General features: G+C 44.4%; 1 protein-coding gene across 1 annotated transcript in view; it reads right to left on the minus strand.

Annotated features, from left to right (window-relative positions):
* The window catches only part of LOC119456633 (uncharacterized), a 418,815-nt gene that overhangs the window by 93,931 nt on the left and 308,327 nt on the right, over positions 1–16,557 (minus strand). Inside the window, exon 3 of the mRNA XM_049668994.1 lies at positions 7,922–8,062. Within this exon, the coding sequence (XP_049524951.1) occupies positions 7,922–8,062 (141 nt within the window). The remainder of the gene's footprint in view (positions 1–7,921; positions 8,063–16,557) is intronic.

A 16,557-nucleotide genomic window follows, 5' to 3' on the forward strand; every position in this document is an offset into this window, starting at 1 on the left:
GAGTAATGCTCATGACTATGACTTCTACCATCAACCTTCAGTGTTTCCGTCACTTAGTGCCCACGACCGAGCCCATTCCAGTGGTTCTTGAGTGTTAGCCTTTTTTCGCTAACTCATTGTCATTTTTGCTTAGTCATGGTCATTTTTGAGTCATTATTGTAGTTTACTATCATTTTCGCTACTATCATAACCATACTTGCACCCATTATCATCATTATTTATCGATTACTTGCCACATTGTATTTTTTGACCCATGAGAGCGCCAAGACGTAGGAAGCTTTTCACGACCTACATGACACACATGTCATCACATTAATGTCGTGACCTATCATTTATATTTGTCATACTATCCTACGTTTGGTACATACAAAGTTAACGAAACGACCATAAGTGCACCAAGATGTCAGTGGTTGTTTCATAACTTGCAAGATATGCATGTCATGGCATTCATGTCATGACCTATCCTGTATGTTTGTCATACACTCTTGGATACTATGGCAATTTTGGTACACACGAAGTTAACGAAAAGACCACGAGAACACCAAGACGTAGAGCCTAGATAGATAGATAGATAGATAGATAGATAGATAGATAGATAGATAGATAGATAGATAGATACTCTCAAAGGGGCAAATGTTCGCCAAGAAATGCTTCGCATTTATTAAAACAAAGTCGCCAGTTGCGCCCGAAAGGCGAAGCATCAATTGCGATAGTAAATAAGTCGAGAGCTATACGGACTAAGGATAGTAGTTTTATCGGCTGTATAAACTTGGACACATTCGCCTACTAACTGAATTAACAAGCATGGTGTCAGCGCGCACAAGCAAACATGAATAAATCACCCTCGATGCCCGCATACAACCGCTGTCAAAGCGCTGGCGTGAGCAAGTGCGCCAGCAGCAGCGAGCGAAGGTTCTTGCAGTCTATCGCTTCAACGGAAACTGAGCGGCAAAAGCACAGCGCATGCACAGGTAGGAGCCGAGTTGCACATAGTTTTCAAGATACGGTGCGCGCAACCGCCCGCCTCCGCGCAAAGTACAAGTGCGCAGTTGCTCGCAGAGCTGAAGCCGCACCCCATCCCTCCCGCGCTGCCATCCCGCTTTCCTCATTTCGCCTGCGAGTTTCCAGTTCCCCTTGCGGCCGGTCGAAAGATGCGCATTCGGTGCCTCAGTACAACGTCGCCCCCCCCCCCTTCCTGCCTCCAATCCCCCCACGGCCTTTCTCGCAACGGAAGACGTGGCGTTTGCTCTCTGCCGTGCGTTCGCTCCCTGTTAAAGTGCGCGTCACTCGCGTGCTTTCACGCGCACATACAGCATACAGCGCGCGGCGACAATTTTATCGCCCTTGGACGTTATACGGGACCTCACGGCGACGATGACGGCGCCGATGAGGCTGACGGCAGAAATCCGCTTGGAGTGTCCATATAATTGCTATCGCAATAATAAGCTAGGAACGAGAGTTACAGTACAAATTAATTTATGGAGTTTAAAACACGAAGACCACACTCTGGCTATAAAAGACACCGTGATAAAGTGTTACGGACTATTTTTGATCCACTGGGCATTTTTATCATACATCTAGAACATGGAATTTGATATTTAAACTGCACATAATTACACGGCTATCTTATAATGGCCTCAGCAGCAGGCAATATTAAACCTTTAAGGACGAGTGTTGCCAACGGACAACAGCCCAGACTTTTTTCATGCTTAGTTTCGGTACTGAGTGCTCAGTTTCTGGATAAATATGTTCTGCCAATATTGGATGACAAGCAGCGAGCGTAATATGTTCGATTACAGCGGTTACACTCAAGAAGAAAGTTTGGCATGCTACTCGCTATCTTATGAAAGCATGCTCAGAGGAGGTCGACCGATGTAAGAGGCAACATCAGCAAGAGCAAGATCTCCTTCAGCAGTGCTATGGCACAGGTAATATAGGGCAAATGCAATGTAAACCTATATTTCATATATGACGAGAACTCTCTCCACAAAATATAAACGAAGCCATAGGTGGCTTCGTGTGCAGGTCGCATCCAGTAATCTGCCCGACGTTGCCTGCTTATTCCTAGCAAAGTTTCTCCAAAATGCCTTTTTAACAGCGGAGTTGTTCAAGCCGACCGTCAGTCCGTGAAGCGCGTACAAAAAAACTCGCTGAGCGATGACGTCAACACGCGTTGCCTAGCAACCACCTGGCGGAGCGGCGTGTGCTTCGCCTCCTCTCCGTGCCATGCAATGTTGCGTGCACATGTTGCCTTGACATACGGCACGCGGCGACGATTTTATCGCCCTTGGACTTTATACAGAACCTCACGGCGACGGCGACGGCAGAAATCCGCTTGAAGAGTCCATATAATTGCTGTCGCAATAAAACACGCCTTCACGGTAGGAGAACCAGGCATCCATCGCCGTGACGTCTCAGTGGTGCTTTATTCCTAGCGCAAATTTTTCTCGATTTTGACCGAATTCCCCCTTTCTCTAAACAATTCAAGAACTCCCTAGATCTAGGGGAATTTCCTTGGAGTTGGCAGCACTGACCTGGAGACAACTTTCTATAGACTTTCTATAGCAGCGCAGTCAAAGCTACGGAGCCAAAGCGAACATTTCGTGACTACGTGCCTTTATGTAGTCGGAGATCGTAAACGTCTATTGGCTACGCAGCATAAAACAAAACCTATAAATTATTGCGGCTTTTTAAAGATATTTTTCTCATAAATAAAATACTTGGTGAGTGAAATGATTTCCGTTTTTGCTGCTTCTTGTACTATGGAAATCCGGGGTCCATCTCTGGTTTTCCTGGCCCGTTAATAAAGATGGCGTCGCTCGGTTTATGGGCGGATTTTAATTTACAGCGAAGCTGTTAAGGCCTCAGTCTGCGATGGTCGTGTCCGCGTCTAGAAAAGAACTCTCATTGGCCGTATGCTGTATGTGTGAGTCAAAGCGCGCGAGGGACGCGCGCTTTCACTGGGAGCGAACGCACGGCAGAGAGCAAACGTGACCTCTTCCGACTCGCGAAAGGCCGGGGGGGGGGGGGGCACGGGAGGGAGGCAGGGGAGCAGCACCACCAACGCGCACAATTGTTGTCGACGGTGGCGGCGTTTTGCCCGCGTTCACACCGAACGCGCGCGGCGTTGGTGACGTGTTTATGAAGAACGTGCCAACCTTAGCCGTACACCCTATGGCGGTGTACCGTAGCCATCTCATAAGGCCATGGTCCCTGTGGTCACTAAATAAATGAAAACCACTGGCTACTATATATTTCTCAGTCTTTAATAGGTCATATAACCAATTACACCATCACATCTTAATGTTCATAATTGGAAATACATAATTGCTATCATAGTACAGCTTCGCTGGTCTTCCATCTCCACCCCAGTGGAAGGGCTGACAGTTTTTTTGTTTTTCCCGTATGGGTTGCCACGTGGTACAACTTCAGTATGAAACAAAATATAAACATGCAGGCCCGTTTCATAAAGTTACAGCGACAGTGACTTAAAGAACGTGTTGTGAATTTTAATTTTATGATCGGTTTTTCGTAAGGTGATCTTAATTGATCTATCTGTAGCGAACGAAGACATCGCTTTGCTGTGGGAGGTATGATCGCCCGCATTACGATTGCGAGGAAAGGAGCTGTGTTGTATGAAACTGACACCACCAGCATAAGTGCTTCGCTGGTCCTACACGCAGGAGATGGCCACCTTGATTATCGACAGCCTAACCGTGTACGGCGAGCCTACCAGGTGCGCAAGCACAACTGCACATTTAGAAGCCGCGCGTCAAAGAACAACCCGTTTAAATAATTCCATGGCATACACGGTTCAGCATTATTGATTGTTTGCGCGAAGCATCGGACGCGCGAGCGTCTACCGGCGAGAGCGTTCCTGGCTCTCTGTGGTGACGGCGTTTCGCTTTCTGGATACAATCACCCTCGCAAAGTTTTGCGTGCGGCAACAGACGTATCAATCTCAATTATACAAGCGACAGCGTTCCTGCCACTAGGTAAAAGCGGCGTGCTTTTCCAGTGAGAAAAGTACTGCTGTCCGTAGACGCTGACGCGTCAGCTGGCCAGTGAGCGAAACCTCGCGGAAAAAAGTGTACCTCCGAAAGTGATAATGGATACCGTCGGCGCTGTATGCTATGTAATGTATGCTATGTAATTTATGAAATGTGATGTTTTTGGCTGCTCCGTGCTTTTTAAAAGTGGAGCTGTTTAAGCCGGGCGTAATGTGTCTTCTGAATCCAAAAATGTGGGCTGATCCTGGCGGCAGTGCAGAAAGGGTCCAAGCGCAATGGCACGTACCCCTGTGAACTAGCGAAACTGAACGTGGCCAAGTCTAGCTAAGCATGGTTGGGACTGCTTAAGCTAAGTCAGTCATCGATAGGCAATTGATAGCCAATCAATAGCTAATCGATAATCGATCAATAATCATTAAATTCAACAAAGTGCCGGGGATGACTTGGTAGTGCTTAGCCTAGCCTAAAAGCCAGGACTAGCTAGGTGCCCCTCAGATCCACGGTCTCTTTATCATTGCGCCTCCAGTGCAAGCTACGCAATTTGTTTTTCACAATAAAGAAGTTTGCTTCAATAAAAGCACTCGTCACGCTTCTTCGCAATTAAAAATATTGCATCACTTGTCGTATAGCATGATTGTAGTGTGTTTCGGGCATTTGGCACTTGTGGTTTAATAGTGCGCGGTTTAGAGGAAAATCATAGGCACCCTGAAAAAAATCTGCTTCGGAGAACAGCTCAATTATTTCTTGCTTCGCGCGCCATTCAATAATTATTTTGATATTTGTGTTCTTTTATCATAAACAATATAAGTATCCAATCTACGTTGACCCACGTTCACAGATAGTATTGTTACACCGCGTAGACTCATCTGAAAAAAAAAAAAAAAACTTTAAACGAAAAGGCTCATGTGCGGAGCGCGCTGGTAAACTGAAAACCGAAACGCCAGCAGCACTTTGGAATTATTACCTAGCAGCACAACGTGCAAAACTCCGCCTACGTAGCATTGGCTGCGCTGTCTTCAGGTGTAGGAGATCCATGCGTTGAATAATTCCATGCCCTCGCAAAAAAAAAAAAAAAAACTACACCAGTATGACTACGCCCGCAGCTAAGTGCATGACACAGAAGCGTGGGATTCTTATCGAAGCTTGAAACGGTTGTATGCGCGCGAGGTTCAAAAACGATGTTTATAGATACTCGTAAACAATATTTGCACAAGTTTGATTAATTCGCTCTTTAAATTACTTGTGCCATTACACTCCTATGAGGTGTATTAAAATAATGGAAGACGAGTGGACGTGAACAATTTGAGGACGAAAATCGGAGTGCGGAAATCTCTTGTCAGTCTGCAGACAGAACCAAGCATCTGCCATCCCCGTGTTGCTACTATCAAAAAGCATACTGAGATTGCTTATATCTACAAGCCTGGTCAACGCTGCATGATGCACAGAATAAGTGAACACAGTGCAACAAATTGAAACGAAGCTGATACCTGGTAACTCTGAAAAGAAGAGTTATTTAGTATATATGTGAATTCAGTAGTAAATAAATATTAAAATAAACAAATGCGACCAACAGATGTAAAATGAAGTAAAAAAAAAGTTGTCGCAGTTTCACCTGAAAGGCGAAGCATCAATTGGGATAGCAAATTTGGAGAGAGCTATACGGAGTAATGATAGTAGCTTTATGAGCTGTATAAACTTGGACATGCAGCAGCACCGGCAACACGCAGAACTGTTGTCGACGCCGTCGGCGTTTTGCCCGCGTTCGCTCAAAATGCGTGCAGCGTTGGTGACTGTTGCCGGAGCCTCTGATATAAATAGGCACTTGGTGCCGCAGCTAAACGTCGCCTCCCTTCCCTCCCCCTCCCCCCCTCCCCCACGGCCTTTCGCGCGTCGGAAGAAGGCGCGTTTGCTCTACATATATGGTGATTGTAAAGGAGGAAAGAGACGCCTACTTCTGCAGCCCTTAAGGGAGCACGGCACAGAACGCGCGTTTGTTCTCCGCCGTGCGTTCACTCCCCGTGAAAGCGCGCGTCCCTCGCGCCCTTTCACTCGCACATACAGCGTTCGGCGGCGTGCGGCGACGATTTCATCTCCATTGACGTCATACGGAACCTCACGGCGACGGCGACGGCGACGCCGACGGCAGAAATCTGCTTTGGAGTGTCCATATAATTGCTATCGCAATAAAAACTGTCAGCCCTTCAACTGGGGTGGAGATGTAAGACCAGTGAAGCTGTACAATAGTGGGAATTATGTATTTCCAATTATTACTATTAAGATGTGATGGTGTAATTGGTTATTTGAACTATTAAAGAATGAGAAATATATATGATCCCGTGGTTTTCATTTATATAGTGACCGCAGGGACCATGGCCTTATGGTCGCTATGGTACACCGCCATAAGGTGTACGGCAAAGGTTGGCACGTTATTCATAAACACGTCAGCAGCGCAGTTCGCATTCAGTCCGAACGCGAGCAAAACGCCGCCGCCGTCGACAACAGTTGTGTTGTTTCGGCTGGTACCGACTACGTTCTAAAAAAAGTTTACACTCTTTGGGTTATATATTGTCCCCAAACAATAATGGTAATCTGCATTGCTTGCGTTTCCGTTCTTGAAAACTCGGCGCTCGCTACTTTCCTGCCGAGAATGCTGCGTCACGTTGTTAACACGGGAGCCTTTCATGACTAGGAAGTACCGGGCTAGCAGCGTTAAAGAAAGGAAATGCGGACAAGACAGATGACTATTATCGTTTGGGGACAAGATACGACCCAAACGGTGTAAACTTTTTTTAGAATGTATTTTCTTGGCGTTGAGTTCGTATCTCCTTTTCAAGCGACGGGGAGCCGGAAGGCGGGGTGGGCATGAGCGCGCTCCCCGAAGTGATTTTACAGCTGAAGCTTTATTAAACAATGACGCGTTGATGGTTACACTGATAGAGAGGGATTCTGTCCCGAGATTTTACAGGCGGTGCTTCTCGAAGAAACGCTTCACTGCAATTTTTATTCCGAGGCTACACTACTTCTTCCCCAATTTACTTCAATAGCACCACCGCTGGTTTAGGGTGGTATGGTTTAAGGTTTAACGATCACGTCATTGGGACGTGGTCTGGAGCAGCTGCACAGTGAGTCAATGCTGCTTTCCGTGGCTGCGTTCACGAGATGGCACCCTGGCTACAGTGTACTAGAATTCTAGTACGCTGTACCCTGGCCCAGTTGGGTAGAGCATACCTATTGAGAAAGGATCTTCTACGGTTCGGTGGCAGTCGCGGCGAATTCTTTCGAGGATAATAACGACAATGATGGTTTAAGAAGACGACACAAAGCCATTGCGAGACACAGATAAAGGATGGGCTCTTAGTTCGCTTCAATGTGTTTTATTTTTATGTTTCTTCTTCGTCGTGACGTGGTGACGATGATCATTTTCGCCTTCTGCGTCAAACATCTCCGTGTAGCCGCACCTCACCTAACTGGCAGATATATCTATCCGTGTGCTGTTTGCTGTAAAAGCGCTGGCGTCACTCGCAATCTCATCTCTGCAAACAGCAGTTTACTGATACGCCTCACAACAAAGCCGTGTCTTTTGCGGGCATTCAAGTAATTTAGAACTCTTCGCTAACTTACACTTAGCGGCAATGTTTTCCTGCTGGCAATTGTGTGAATAGGGTCGAGCGATAAGTTTTACCACGTTTTGTGTGTTCAGGTTGGGGGATAATTAGTGTTATAATATATGGATCCACAGCTCTAATGTCCGTAAGGCCGAAGGAAGTACTAAATAAACAAATTCCTGTTTATTTTAGAACGAATAGCATCTTCTGTTGTGTAACCCTTATACACCGCGACTTCTCCAGTGTAACTGCGTCCGTGAAAGAGTGCATCCAGTGGGATTCAGTGTTAGCCAGCGTTAAGCTTACCTTTGACACACTGTCTGTTGTCGATGTTGACAGGATACTCCGGCCTGCACTCGCAGCGTCGGGAGGTGACGTTGCAGAACACGTGGTACAGAACGCGGCTGCATGTCTGGTTGCACGGGTCGCCAATGTAGAAGCCCACACCTATACATGAAAAAAAATGAAAAAAAAATTCAGATTACCATAAATGATTAACAAAGATGCACAAAGTACTGGTTTCGCGGAGAAGTGATGAGTATTTACTGGGATAAATAATGGCCAGGTCCTCTGCTACATAGGTGTTCCAGGTAAGAGAGAATAAGGGTAGGTATTGTAAGTCGTAACCTCCCGATGGCAACCTTGGTGGACTCTACAGCATTATTAAATTGCAGCAGTCATCGTAATAAACCTAAATAGGAGGCATGAATAGAGTATTAAAAACTTACAACCTAACGACCAATCATAATGACGAAGTGCAAATAGTTCTGAGAACACTGAATTATGATTGAAAAAGGTGAAAAGTCAGCATGCTGTTGTCATGCGCGACTTCAATGCGGCAGTGGGTAAAAAATGCAGGCTGAACGACAGACAACTGACAAGTCCGGCATCGACTTTAGGAACAGCAGAGAATATATGCTGGTAGAGCTGATGGAAAGGAATAAACTCCGAATAATGAATACGTTCTTGCAGAAACGCGACAACAGGAAGTGGGCCTGGAAAAGCTCTAACGAGGAACCAAGAAAGTAAATACATTTCCTATTCTGTGGCGGCGCCAGTATAGCACAAGCCATAGAAGTGTTATATATAGAGGTAGAGTAAAGGGTATTGATCACAGGTTAGTGAGATTTAGGATTGCCAATAGTTTGAACATATCCAGAGCAAAATTAGAAGGAAACAGGTCAATCTAGACGTAGTCATGGTAAAATGCGATGACTACATCACCTACCGCATCACTATATCACTTTGGAAGATACGTCCGGGGGAAAAGCTGCAGGAGAAGATAGAGTTGCAGACATTTTGTTAATAGGTAGAGGGTATATTGTACTCGAATGGCTTAGGACCCTATAATCGCAATGCCGCGTTGTTTTAACTCTACAGCACACTTGGTAAAAATACCAACATCATATTAACCCATGAGAAGCGATATGGTAAAGGATTAAAGAAATATGTGCCCATTAGTTAGGTTTAGTCCTATATTTCTCACGGTAATTTCCAATAGGACCCGGGCAACGCTCGATTTTATAGTACCATTTAAAATTGGATATGGAACAGGGCACCACGTTCGTTTGATGAATAGGGTAACAATGAATCTGCGTAATATTAGAAACATTTTGATATAGCTCTCATACATTAGAAAACTGCATTCTATTATTTGTAGAGATACTGTAAATTAAAGAGGCATTGGGTAGTGAAGGACAACATGATGTGTACGTGAATATCTTAGCAAATATCTAGAAATATTCCATAGCTACCTTATTATTTCCATGAAAAATTTGAAAAATACCTAATAACAAAAGGGCCCGGCAAGGAGACACCACCTCTCTAATGTTATGCACAGCGTGCATTACATAGCATTGAAAGTGATAGACTGCTAAGGATTAGACGTGAAAGTCAATGCGCAACATCTCAAAAGTCTGTGTTATGAATATAACTTTGTCGTGTTCATGAAACGCTGGAGAGGACTTGCAACCGATGATAGAGGAGCTTAGCCGAGAAATTGTAAGAGTAACATTGAAGAATAAAATCCTGAAGACTGAGATAATGCTTCCTAGCATAGCAAGAAAACCAAAATTTGCGATTGGCAGTGAACCTCCAAGAATATGTGAAAGAATATGTCTATCTAGGCCAATTAGTGACGGGGACCTGTATCACTGCAATGAAATTACAGAAGAGTAAACATTGGGTGAAGCGCATGTGGCAGGCATTACCAAGTTATGACCAGCAGCTTGCCGGTATCTTTGAAAAAAGTAAGTGCGAAATCATTGAATTTATCGATACTAACACACGGGGCTGGAACTTGGAGGATAACAAAGAAGCTAGAGAAGCTGAAGACCACGTAACGAGCGATGAAACGAAAAATGATGGGCGTAACTGTGAATGGAAGACGGTGGTGTGAATTAGAGGGCACACTGGGGTAATCAATATTCTCGTTGACAATAAGTGTAAAATTGAGTTTCAGCATGGCTGCCGATGGAAGGCCAGAGCAGTTGCGGACGGCAGAAAAATAGATGGCGCAATGAACTCCAGAATATTGCACGTATAAGATGGGGTCAACTGACTGAAGTAAATGGTAAGGTATCACTTTGAAGTTTTTTTCGTCTTGCACTGGACATAAAGTCGGCATACGATGATGTTATTGAAATGTACGTCTAGCCATGCTTTCCTGCAACTGTTTTTAGCCGTGTCCTCATTTGCTTTAATTTATTACATCTTTGTTAAACAAGCCTGAATACTTCGGCATGCAATACAATACATTAAAATTGCAATATTAACGAAGAAGACGTAGTTCTGGGTTTTGGCTGCTCACATGAATAGCTCGCACTAAACTGATACAATCTGTTTTTTTTTTTTTTGCGTAATGAAACCGGCTAGCTGTCTTTATTCTCAACCCTAAACCTTTTTTTGCCCTACCCTTTCTACCCCTGCGGAGCAGCAGACTAGAGGGATCGACATTGAATGCACCTCTCTGCCATTTCCAAAAAAGTTTAAATATCCGTTTAAGCGTGCTATGTCGTGAAACGAAATCTGTTGACATAAATAAATAGGCAGTGCTAAATATCACGAACACTCGTTGCGACAGCGTAATAATGATTGCACAACCGACTACTTACCGAGGCAATCACTCTTAGTTTGCAGCGACAGTACCACATAGATGTTCAATACGGAGGCATTATATCTGTCTGTAAAAACACGAAAAACATACTGACCCTGTGATCGTTGTTGTACATCTGTTATGTTTGTTTACTGCTCCGTTAACGTACGGTGAGTTATGATTGGCTTCAAATGAATCGATAATGTGAATAAAAAATGAAATGAATTACGTAGATTTGAACAAAAAATACTTAAGTAGGTTGGTGCGTTTTTTACTGATCATGCTAGCTTTCCTCCTGCTAGCTTCCTTAAATTATTGAAACGTGAGGAAACACAGCATATCAACACTTTAACATAAGATTGCCGTAACATTGCATCATAAGCATGGTGAAGCATCGCAACAAAGTTTTCTAAGAACGCTCCTCTCGATGCAATCCAAATATTGATACATCCAGAAAATACGGACTCAACATAAAATAATAAAGTATGAACATAAATCTGTCCCTCGTGCCCACGCCTCGCACAGAAATACGACACGTGACGACTCCACAAACACGTCGTTATAAAGTGGCAGTCCAACCTACATTCGTACCCACCAGATTAAGGTTCTCAGAAACCACAAAAGCACGTCGTCATCCCACGATAGGTGACTTCAGTACCGTGCTCGGACAGAAATCGTTCCTTGAAGCGCTGCCCACATCATGATTTTTCTCCGAGTGAGTACACCACCGACAACCCTTAGTGTACGACCTCGAGAACCAATGATCAAATAATCAGATGTCGAAAAAACCAGCCCTACCAGCGAGGCGCGACCTGCGTTGATGGAAAAGTTTGAGGTGCATCAAAAATACATTACGGAACGATTTCCCAAACTCGGTGAGAAAAACAGCATTGACCGAGAAGCAAGCCCCCCCGTTTCCCTACACCCCTTGTCAGATGCCTATCCGCGCCCACACTTGAGACGTGTTGCCCGCTCGAGTTCAAACAACCATTTGCGCATCGCTGAACGTAAAAAAAAAAAAAACGAAGTCCACAACGCCAACATACCATTTTGCGATGCTTCAGAGGAGCACAGCGTTACCATGACAAAGTACACCAGCGCTTGGCAAGATAGCAATTGTCTGCAGTCAACCTTTACCATTTTTGACCGCTTACCACATAGTCCTCGTGAACGAAAAGATGAATAAGAAGAAAACGCCTACAATATAAAGAGCAGAACAGAAATAAATGTTTATCCAAGCCAGCTCTAGGTTTTCAATGTATATTGCGCAAGGACTCACCGCAAACGAAAGTCGAATATCATAAGCTATTTTTAAACGCACCCATAAAGAAAATTTTGCTACTATTATTGTCAATGTGAAAAGAAAAATCTCGCGATACCAACGGCGTCTGGTGCACGTAGCATTTAAAGGAGCGGCTGCGCAGTTTGTGCAGATAGGCAAATTTTCTTGCAACGGAAACGAAACCAGCGAGCCAGCGTTTCTCAATCCTTATGCAAAAGAAAGAAGAAAAAGAAGAAGAGAAAAAAAGAAACAGAGAGAAAGAATGGCCGAAGTTAAACATCGTTTCAAACAGCAATCCCCAAGTGGTGCGCACACTCCGGAATCTCCACACTGCTCTCTCTTTTTTTTATGTCTATGCTTCTCTCTGTTTTGCATTGTGGCTTCTTCTTTTTTTTCTGCATTGTGAAAGAAACTGACTGGCTCAGCAATTCTTCTCAAAAAGTGACTACAACAGAAGTCGGCGTTTTTTCCGGTTAGATACCTAACATAAAAATTAGGGCTATTTGATTTCTCAACAAAAGTAGGTGACCGCATGTGTCGTGGCTTGTGTGCGCTGTAGAAGCAATGCAAGTAACGTATGACTCTAGTGCAAGTGAGACGCAGTTGACAATAAGCCCAATCTGCGTGACTAGTGCCCTCATAGCGTTTCTTCCTCGGTTCATAGCGTTTCTTGCTCGGCCTGACACCCCCTCTAGCGGTGTCACCTTACTGGGTCATTTGAGCACATTGCTGTTGATGGAGAGCTTTCTCACGGCGAATCTGAGGCGTGTTTTCGTGAAAAAAAAAACGCTAGACGCCTTAGAAATCAGAAACCGGAACAGATAATCTAAGGTTCTAGTAGCGCTTCCGTGATTAGGGTTGATCGCTAAAGGTAAGGTGGTTGGTTACCGAGACTGCGTTTAGAAATCGAGAACGATGAATAAAGCTTTCATTTTGGCTCAGTCGTGCATTTGTGAACTTGAGTGAGCGTATAAGTCGTCTTTGAACGCTAGCTTGGGTGAGAAAACGATATACGAAAGGGTCAGAGTAGTCCATGCGTTTAATATCTGCGTATTTAAGCGTTTTGCAGTAACGCTGAGGCTTCGGTTAATGACGGATCTCGGTATTATGCAGCACGTTCACTTTTGTTTATCATATATGGCGGTGGTGTCCAAAATATGGCGATGATGACTTGTGTCCGATTCCTGCAATTGCTTTCGCCGCTTGCAGTACACAATAACATGGCCTTCAAGGTTGGCGTCCTTTACACCGAGGGAGCCGCCGCTGAGATGGCGATTTCGTCTAAACTTATTGCGTCTGTTAAAGTTAAGCGTTTTGACGCGCGGATGAGTGTTTCAGTTGTTTCAACGAGGGAGCTTCAACGAACGAAGAAGAGCGTAAGCTGCCCGAAGCCACTCCAATACATTGCAAGCCAGTGACATAACGAGACGGCTGCGTGTAAAGCTGCAGGTCTTGCATGCCCGATATCGAGAACCCATCTCCTGAAGACCACCAAAATGACTTCCGAATTTCACTCGCGCGGTGAGATGAAAGTTCTCGAGAGTTTACAATGCGATGTACCTCCGATGAATGGGGCAAGTAGGTAAGAAATGGTTACCCGTTTAGCGCCTTCGGCGGGCGGGCTTGATGCCGCCATGTCAGCGCCTTCTGTCGAAGAGAAGCCTGCAGGAAGCCTAGAGAAGATTGCTTCTACGATGAGAAACAATTTTTCGTTCGTGAATTATGAGGCTTTATTTCGCTCAGACCTCGTCCTCGCAGTTTTGACCTCCAGCTGTTCGCGACATATAGCCGGTCGTGAGAGGCAGTGCCGCCGAACGCTATAAAGCGCTCGGTCGTAGACCATTATTGTCCCTATAAAGTGCTTACTAGAAGGATTTTATTTTCTTTACGGTATTTTATGTTGCTGACTAACTGAAGAACTATTTTTGTTTGGTTCATATACCGCATGGCGTAAAGACAACTAAATCTCCGGTTGTAGGAGTGAAAGTCGAACAGAAAAGCGATCCGTTGCGAAATATCGTGACCGTTAGAGCTTAGTATTCGTAGGCTCTTATTACGTTCTTAAAGCCATACAAGTATCAAAATACCTCTTAACGAACGCCATTTTGATAACCATGGCAGAAACAATACGCACATTAATTAGCGCATGTCTGTTGTATGTTGGAAGGGCAGCATGTTTCGGCGTAGGGCGTTCGAACCTGTGTCTGGTATCCAACGGGTGTCCGCGGATTATTCGATTAACTCCACCTTTCTCAGCTAATGTTTCCTTCGTGGCAGGGTCTTTTCCCGTGCAAAATATAAGGAAATGTTTTTGCGTGCAGTCATGTCCCAGGAAGACAATGATAATAATCTACTGAAAGTCAATGTCGGCCAGTTATGGTAAAATTGGCGAGATGGCCCGTTTTACCACAATGTCGCACTCTGCTCCTGCCATTAATGAAATGTATGACCACACTTCGTACTATAATTTTGCCGAATACAGAGCTAATAATTGTGGGTAAAGCCGAAAAACATCGCAGTATAGATTAAATTAGGCAAGAGGCCGTAAAAGGACGTAACCAGCAAATTAGAAATTCCACTGACTGGGCCATTTGCTGCACGAAAATCTGTACGGTGAAGAAGTGAAATAGCGCACATTGCAAGCTGCCACAAAATAATTATTATGTCACTGCAGCAGCTAAAGCCACCGCAGCGTAAACGAATTAAACTGCACAAGCCTTTGCTTCAAGATGGCCATGGTCTTTGCGGTTAGGGGAGGCCCTTGAACAATTGACTGAGGCACCATCGTAGCATCAACACCCGTTCTTGTACTCTAGGAGGGGTCATCCAAAGGAAAACACCGCTTGTCGTGCTCATTATGCTCGTGCTGCAGCTTATTACCTAAGCGTTGTCGATAGTCGGCTTACTTTTCTCTCAGTTAGTTGAGGTCAGCACTTGAGTAACCTTGTCTGAAGAGAGATGCTTACTCAAGTGCTGACCTCTACTCGTCGTTATCCACGACCACGACTGAGTTATTTCGAGCGCAGAAAAACGTCCTCCTCGAAAAAGAAACACATAATACAACATAAAGTATAACGTGGTTTAGGTTTATCCAAACCATGAACATCGCGTCAACAGAAAAAAGATGAAGACAATTTACACACAAAGCTTACGCAAGGTGGTCTTACGGTTGGCGTCGCCGAGACATATACAAAAATGTACAAAAATCGAAAGGAGAAACCTAAACTGAGGAACCCGTATGGGCTTTCTTTGTAGCTTTGTTCTACATTCGGGTGGATAAGAATTTTTTTCTTTCTCGAACCTTTCTTCACCTTGGGGCATTCCGGAGAACTCATTTGCCCATACTAAAAGAAATGTAACATTACGTTATGCATGTGGAAAGGCTGTAAAAACAGACCATAAAAAGCTAATCCACGTGAAGTGCTGTTCTTACAATGCCGGAAAATAATGACAGGCTGCTAACATTTCCTGAGTTACCGCACTTCCGTTGAATGGTCGGAAGTTCTTAACCGTTAGTTCAGTCCTTACGTTCGCGCTAAGTTCAGGAAGCGTGAAACCCGACAAAATATTTGCCGCTAGCTTGCTGCAGCTGAAGTCTCAAAGAAAAAAAAAACTTAGAACGTATTGTAAGGACGAGATAACGTTCTTGCTTACGTTTCAGAAATGCACTGAAATGTTTTGAGATGTGTTTCGCGAAAATAAAGCAGAGAAGGGCTTGGTATAGCGAACTCATAAAATAGAAAGCACTGGCAGGCATTCATCTTCTTTTCACATTTAGTTTTACACTTCGATAAAGGCAGCTGGTCTGAATCCTGTGTTGCATGAGCCTGTCTGGCGTCAAGAGAAAATGCCTTGCAGCAAGTTTGGATTCATTGCAACATCAACTCTTTTTATATAAGGTGGGGAAGGAAAGGTGTGGAAGGAAACAAAGAACAAAGGGAATTAAACAGATAAATAGTAAGAGCAAGAAAGAAATAGAAATAAGGTCATAGAAATCAAGAACAAAGGAAAAGAAAAGAAACAGCAACTAAGGACTAAAGACCTGAAAGGAAGAAAGAAAAGCAGAAAAATAAGAATAATAGAAATGGTGAACAAAAGAAGAGACGGAATGGCAGAAAGAAGATAACATAGCAAGAAAGCAAATAAGAGAAAAATTCTATGCAGCGATTCCACAGGAGGTGTTTCTATCGAGGAGTGGTTAGAATATATGTCCCACAATTTTACCGCTGTTCAAAAACAAAGAAAGAAAGAGTTCAGTATGGCATGAAAGCCGGTCATGCGGGAAGCAGGCACCATATTTATCATCCACTGCTAGAGCGACCACAGCGCGAACGGCATACGGCTGCACAATGGTCGCGCTCCTAGCTCGACGGCAGAATGATGAATGCCGACCAACGAGGTGTCCCTTTTTAGAATGCCACAAAGAGACTCAACAAGGTAGAAGTGGAAACACGCGACCGAGAATGGAGCCCATATAAAACATGAGAAGCCCACGCAGTGCGAGTACGTGTTCTGTTTGCAGATTTTGTGACATTGTAAATATTTTTGTTCTTCTTCGTGAAGGCA

This window comes from Dermacentor silvarum, chromosome 6 (genome assembly GCF_013339745.2).
Source record: "Dermacentor silvarum isolate Dsil-2018 chromosome 6, BIME_Dsil_1.4, whole genome shotgun sequence".
NCBI lineage: Eukaryota > Metazoa > Arthropoda > Arachnida > Ixodida > Ixodidae > Dermacentor > Dermacentor silvarum.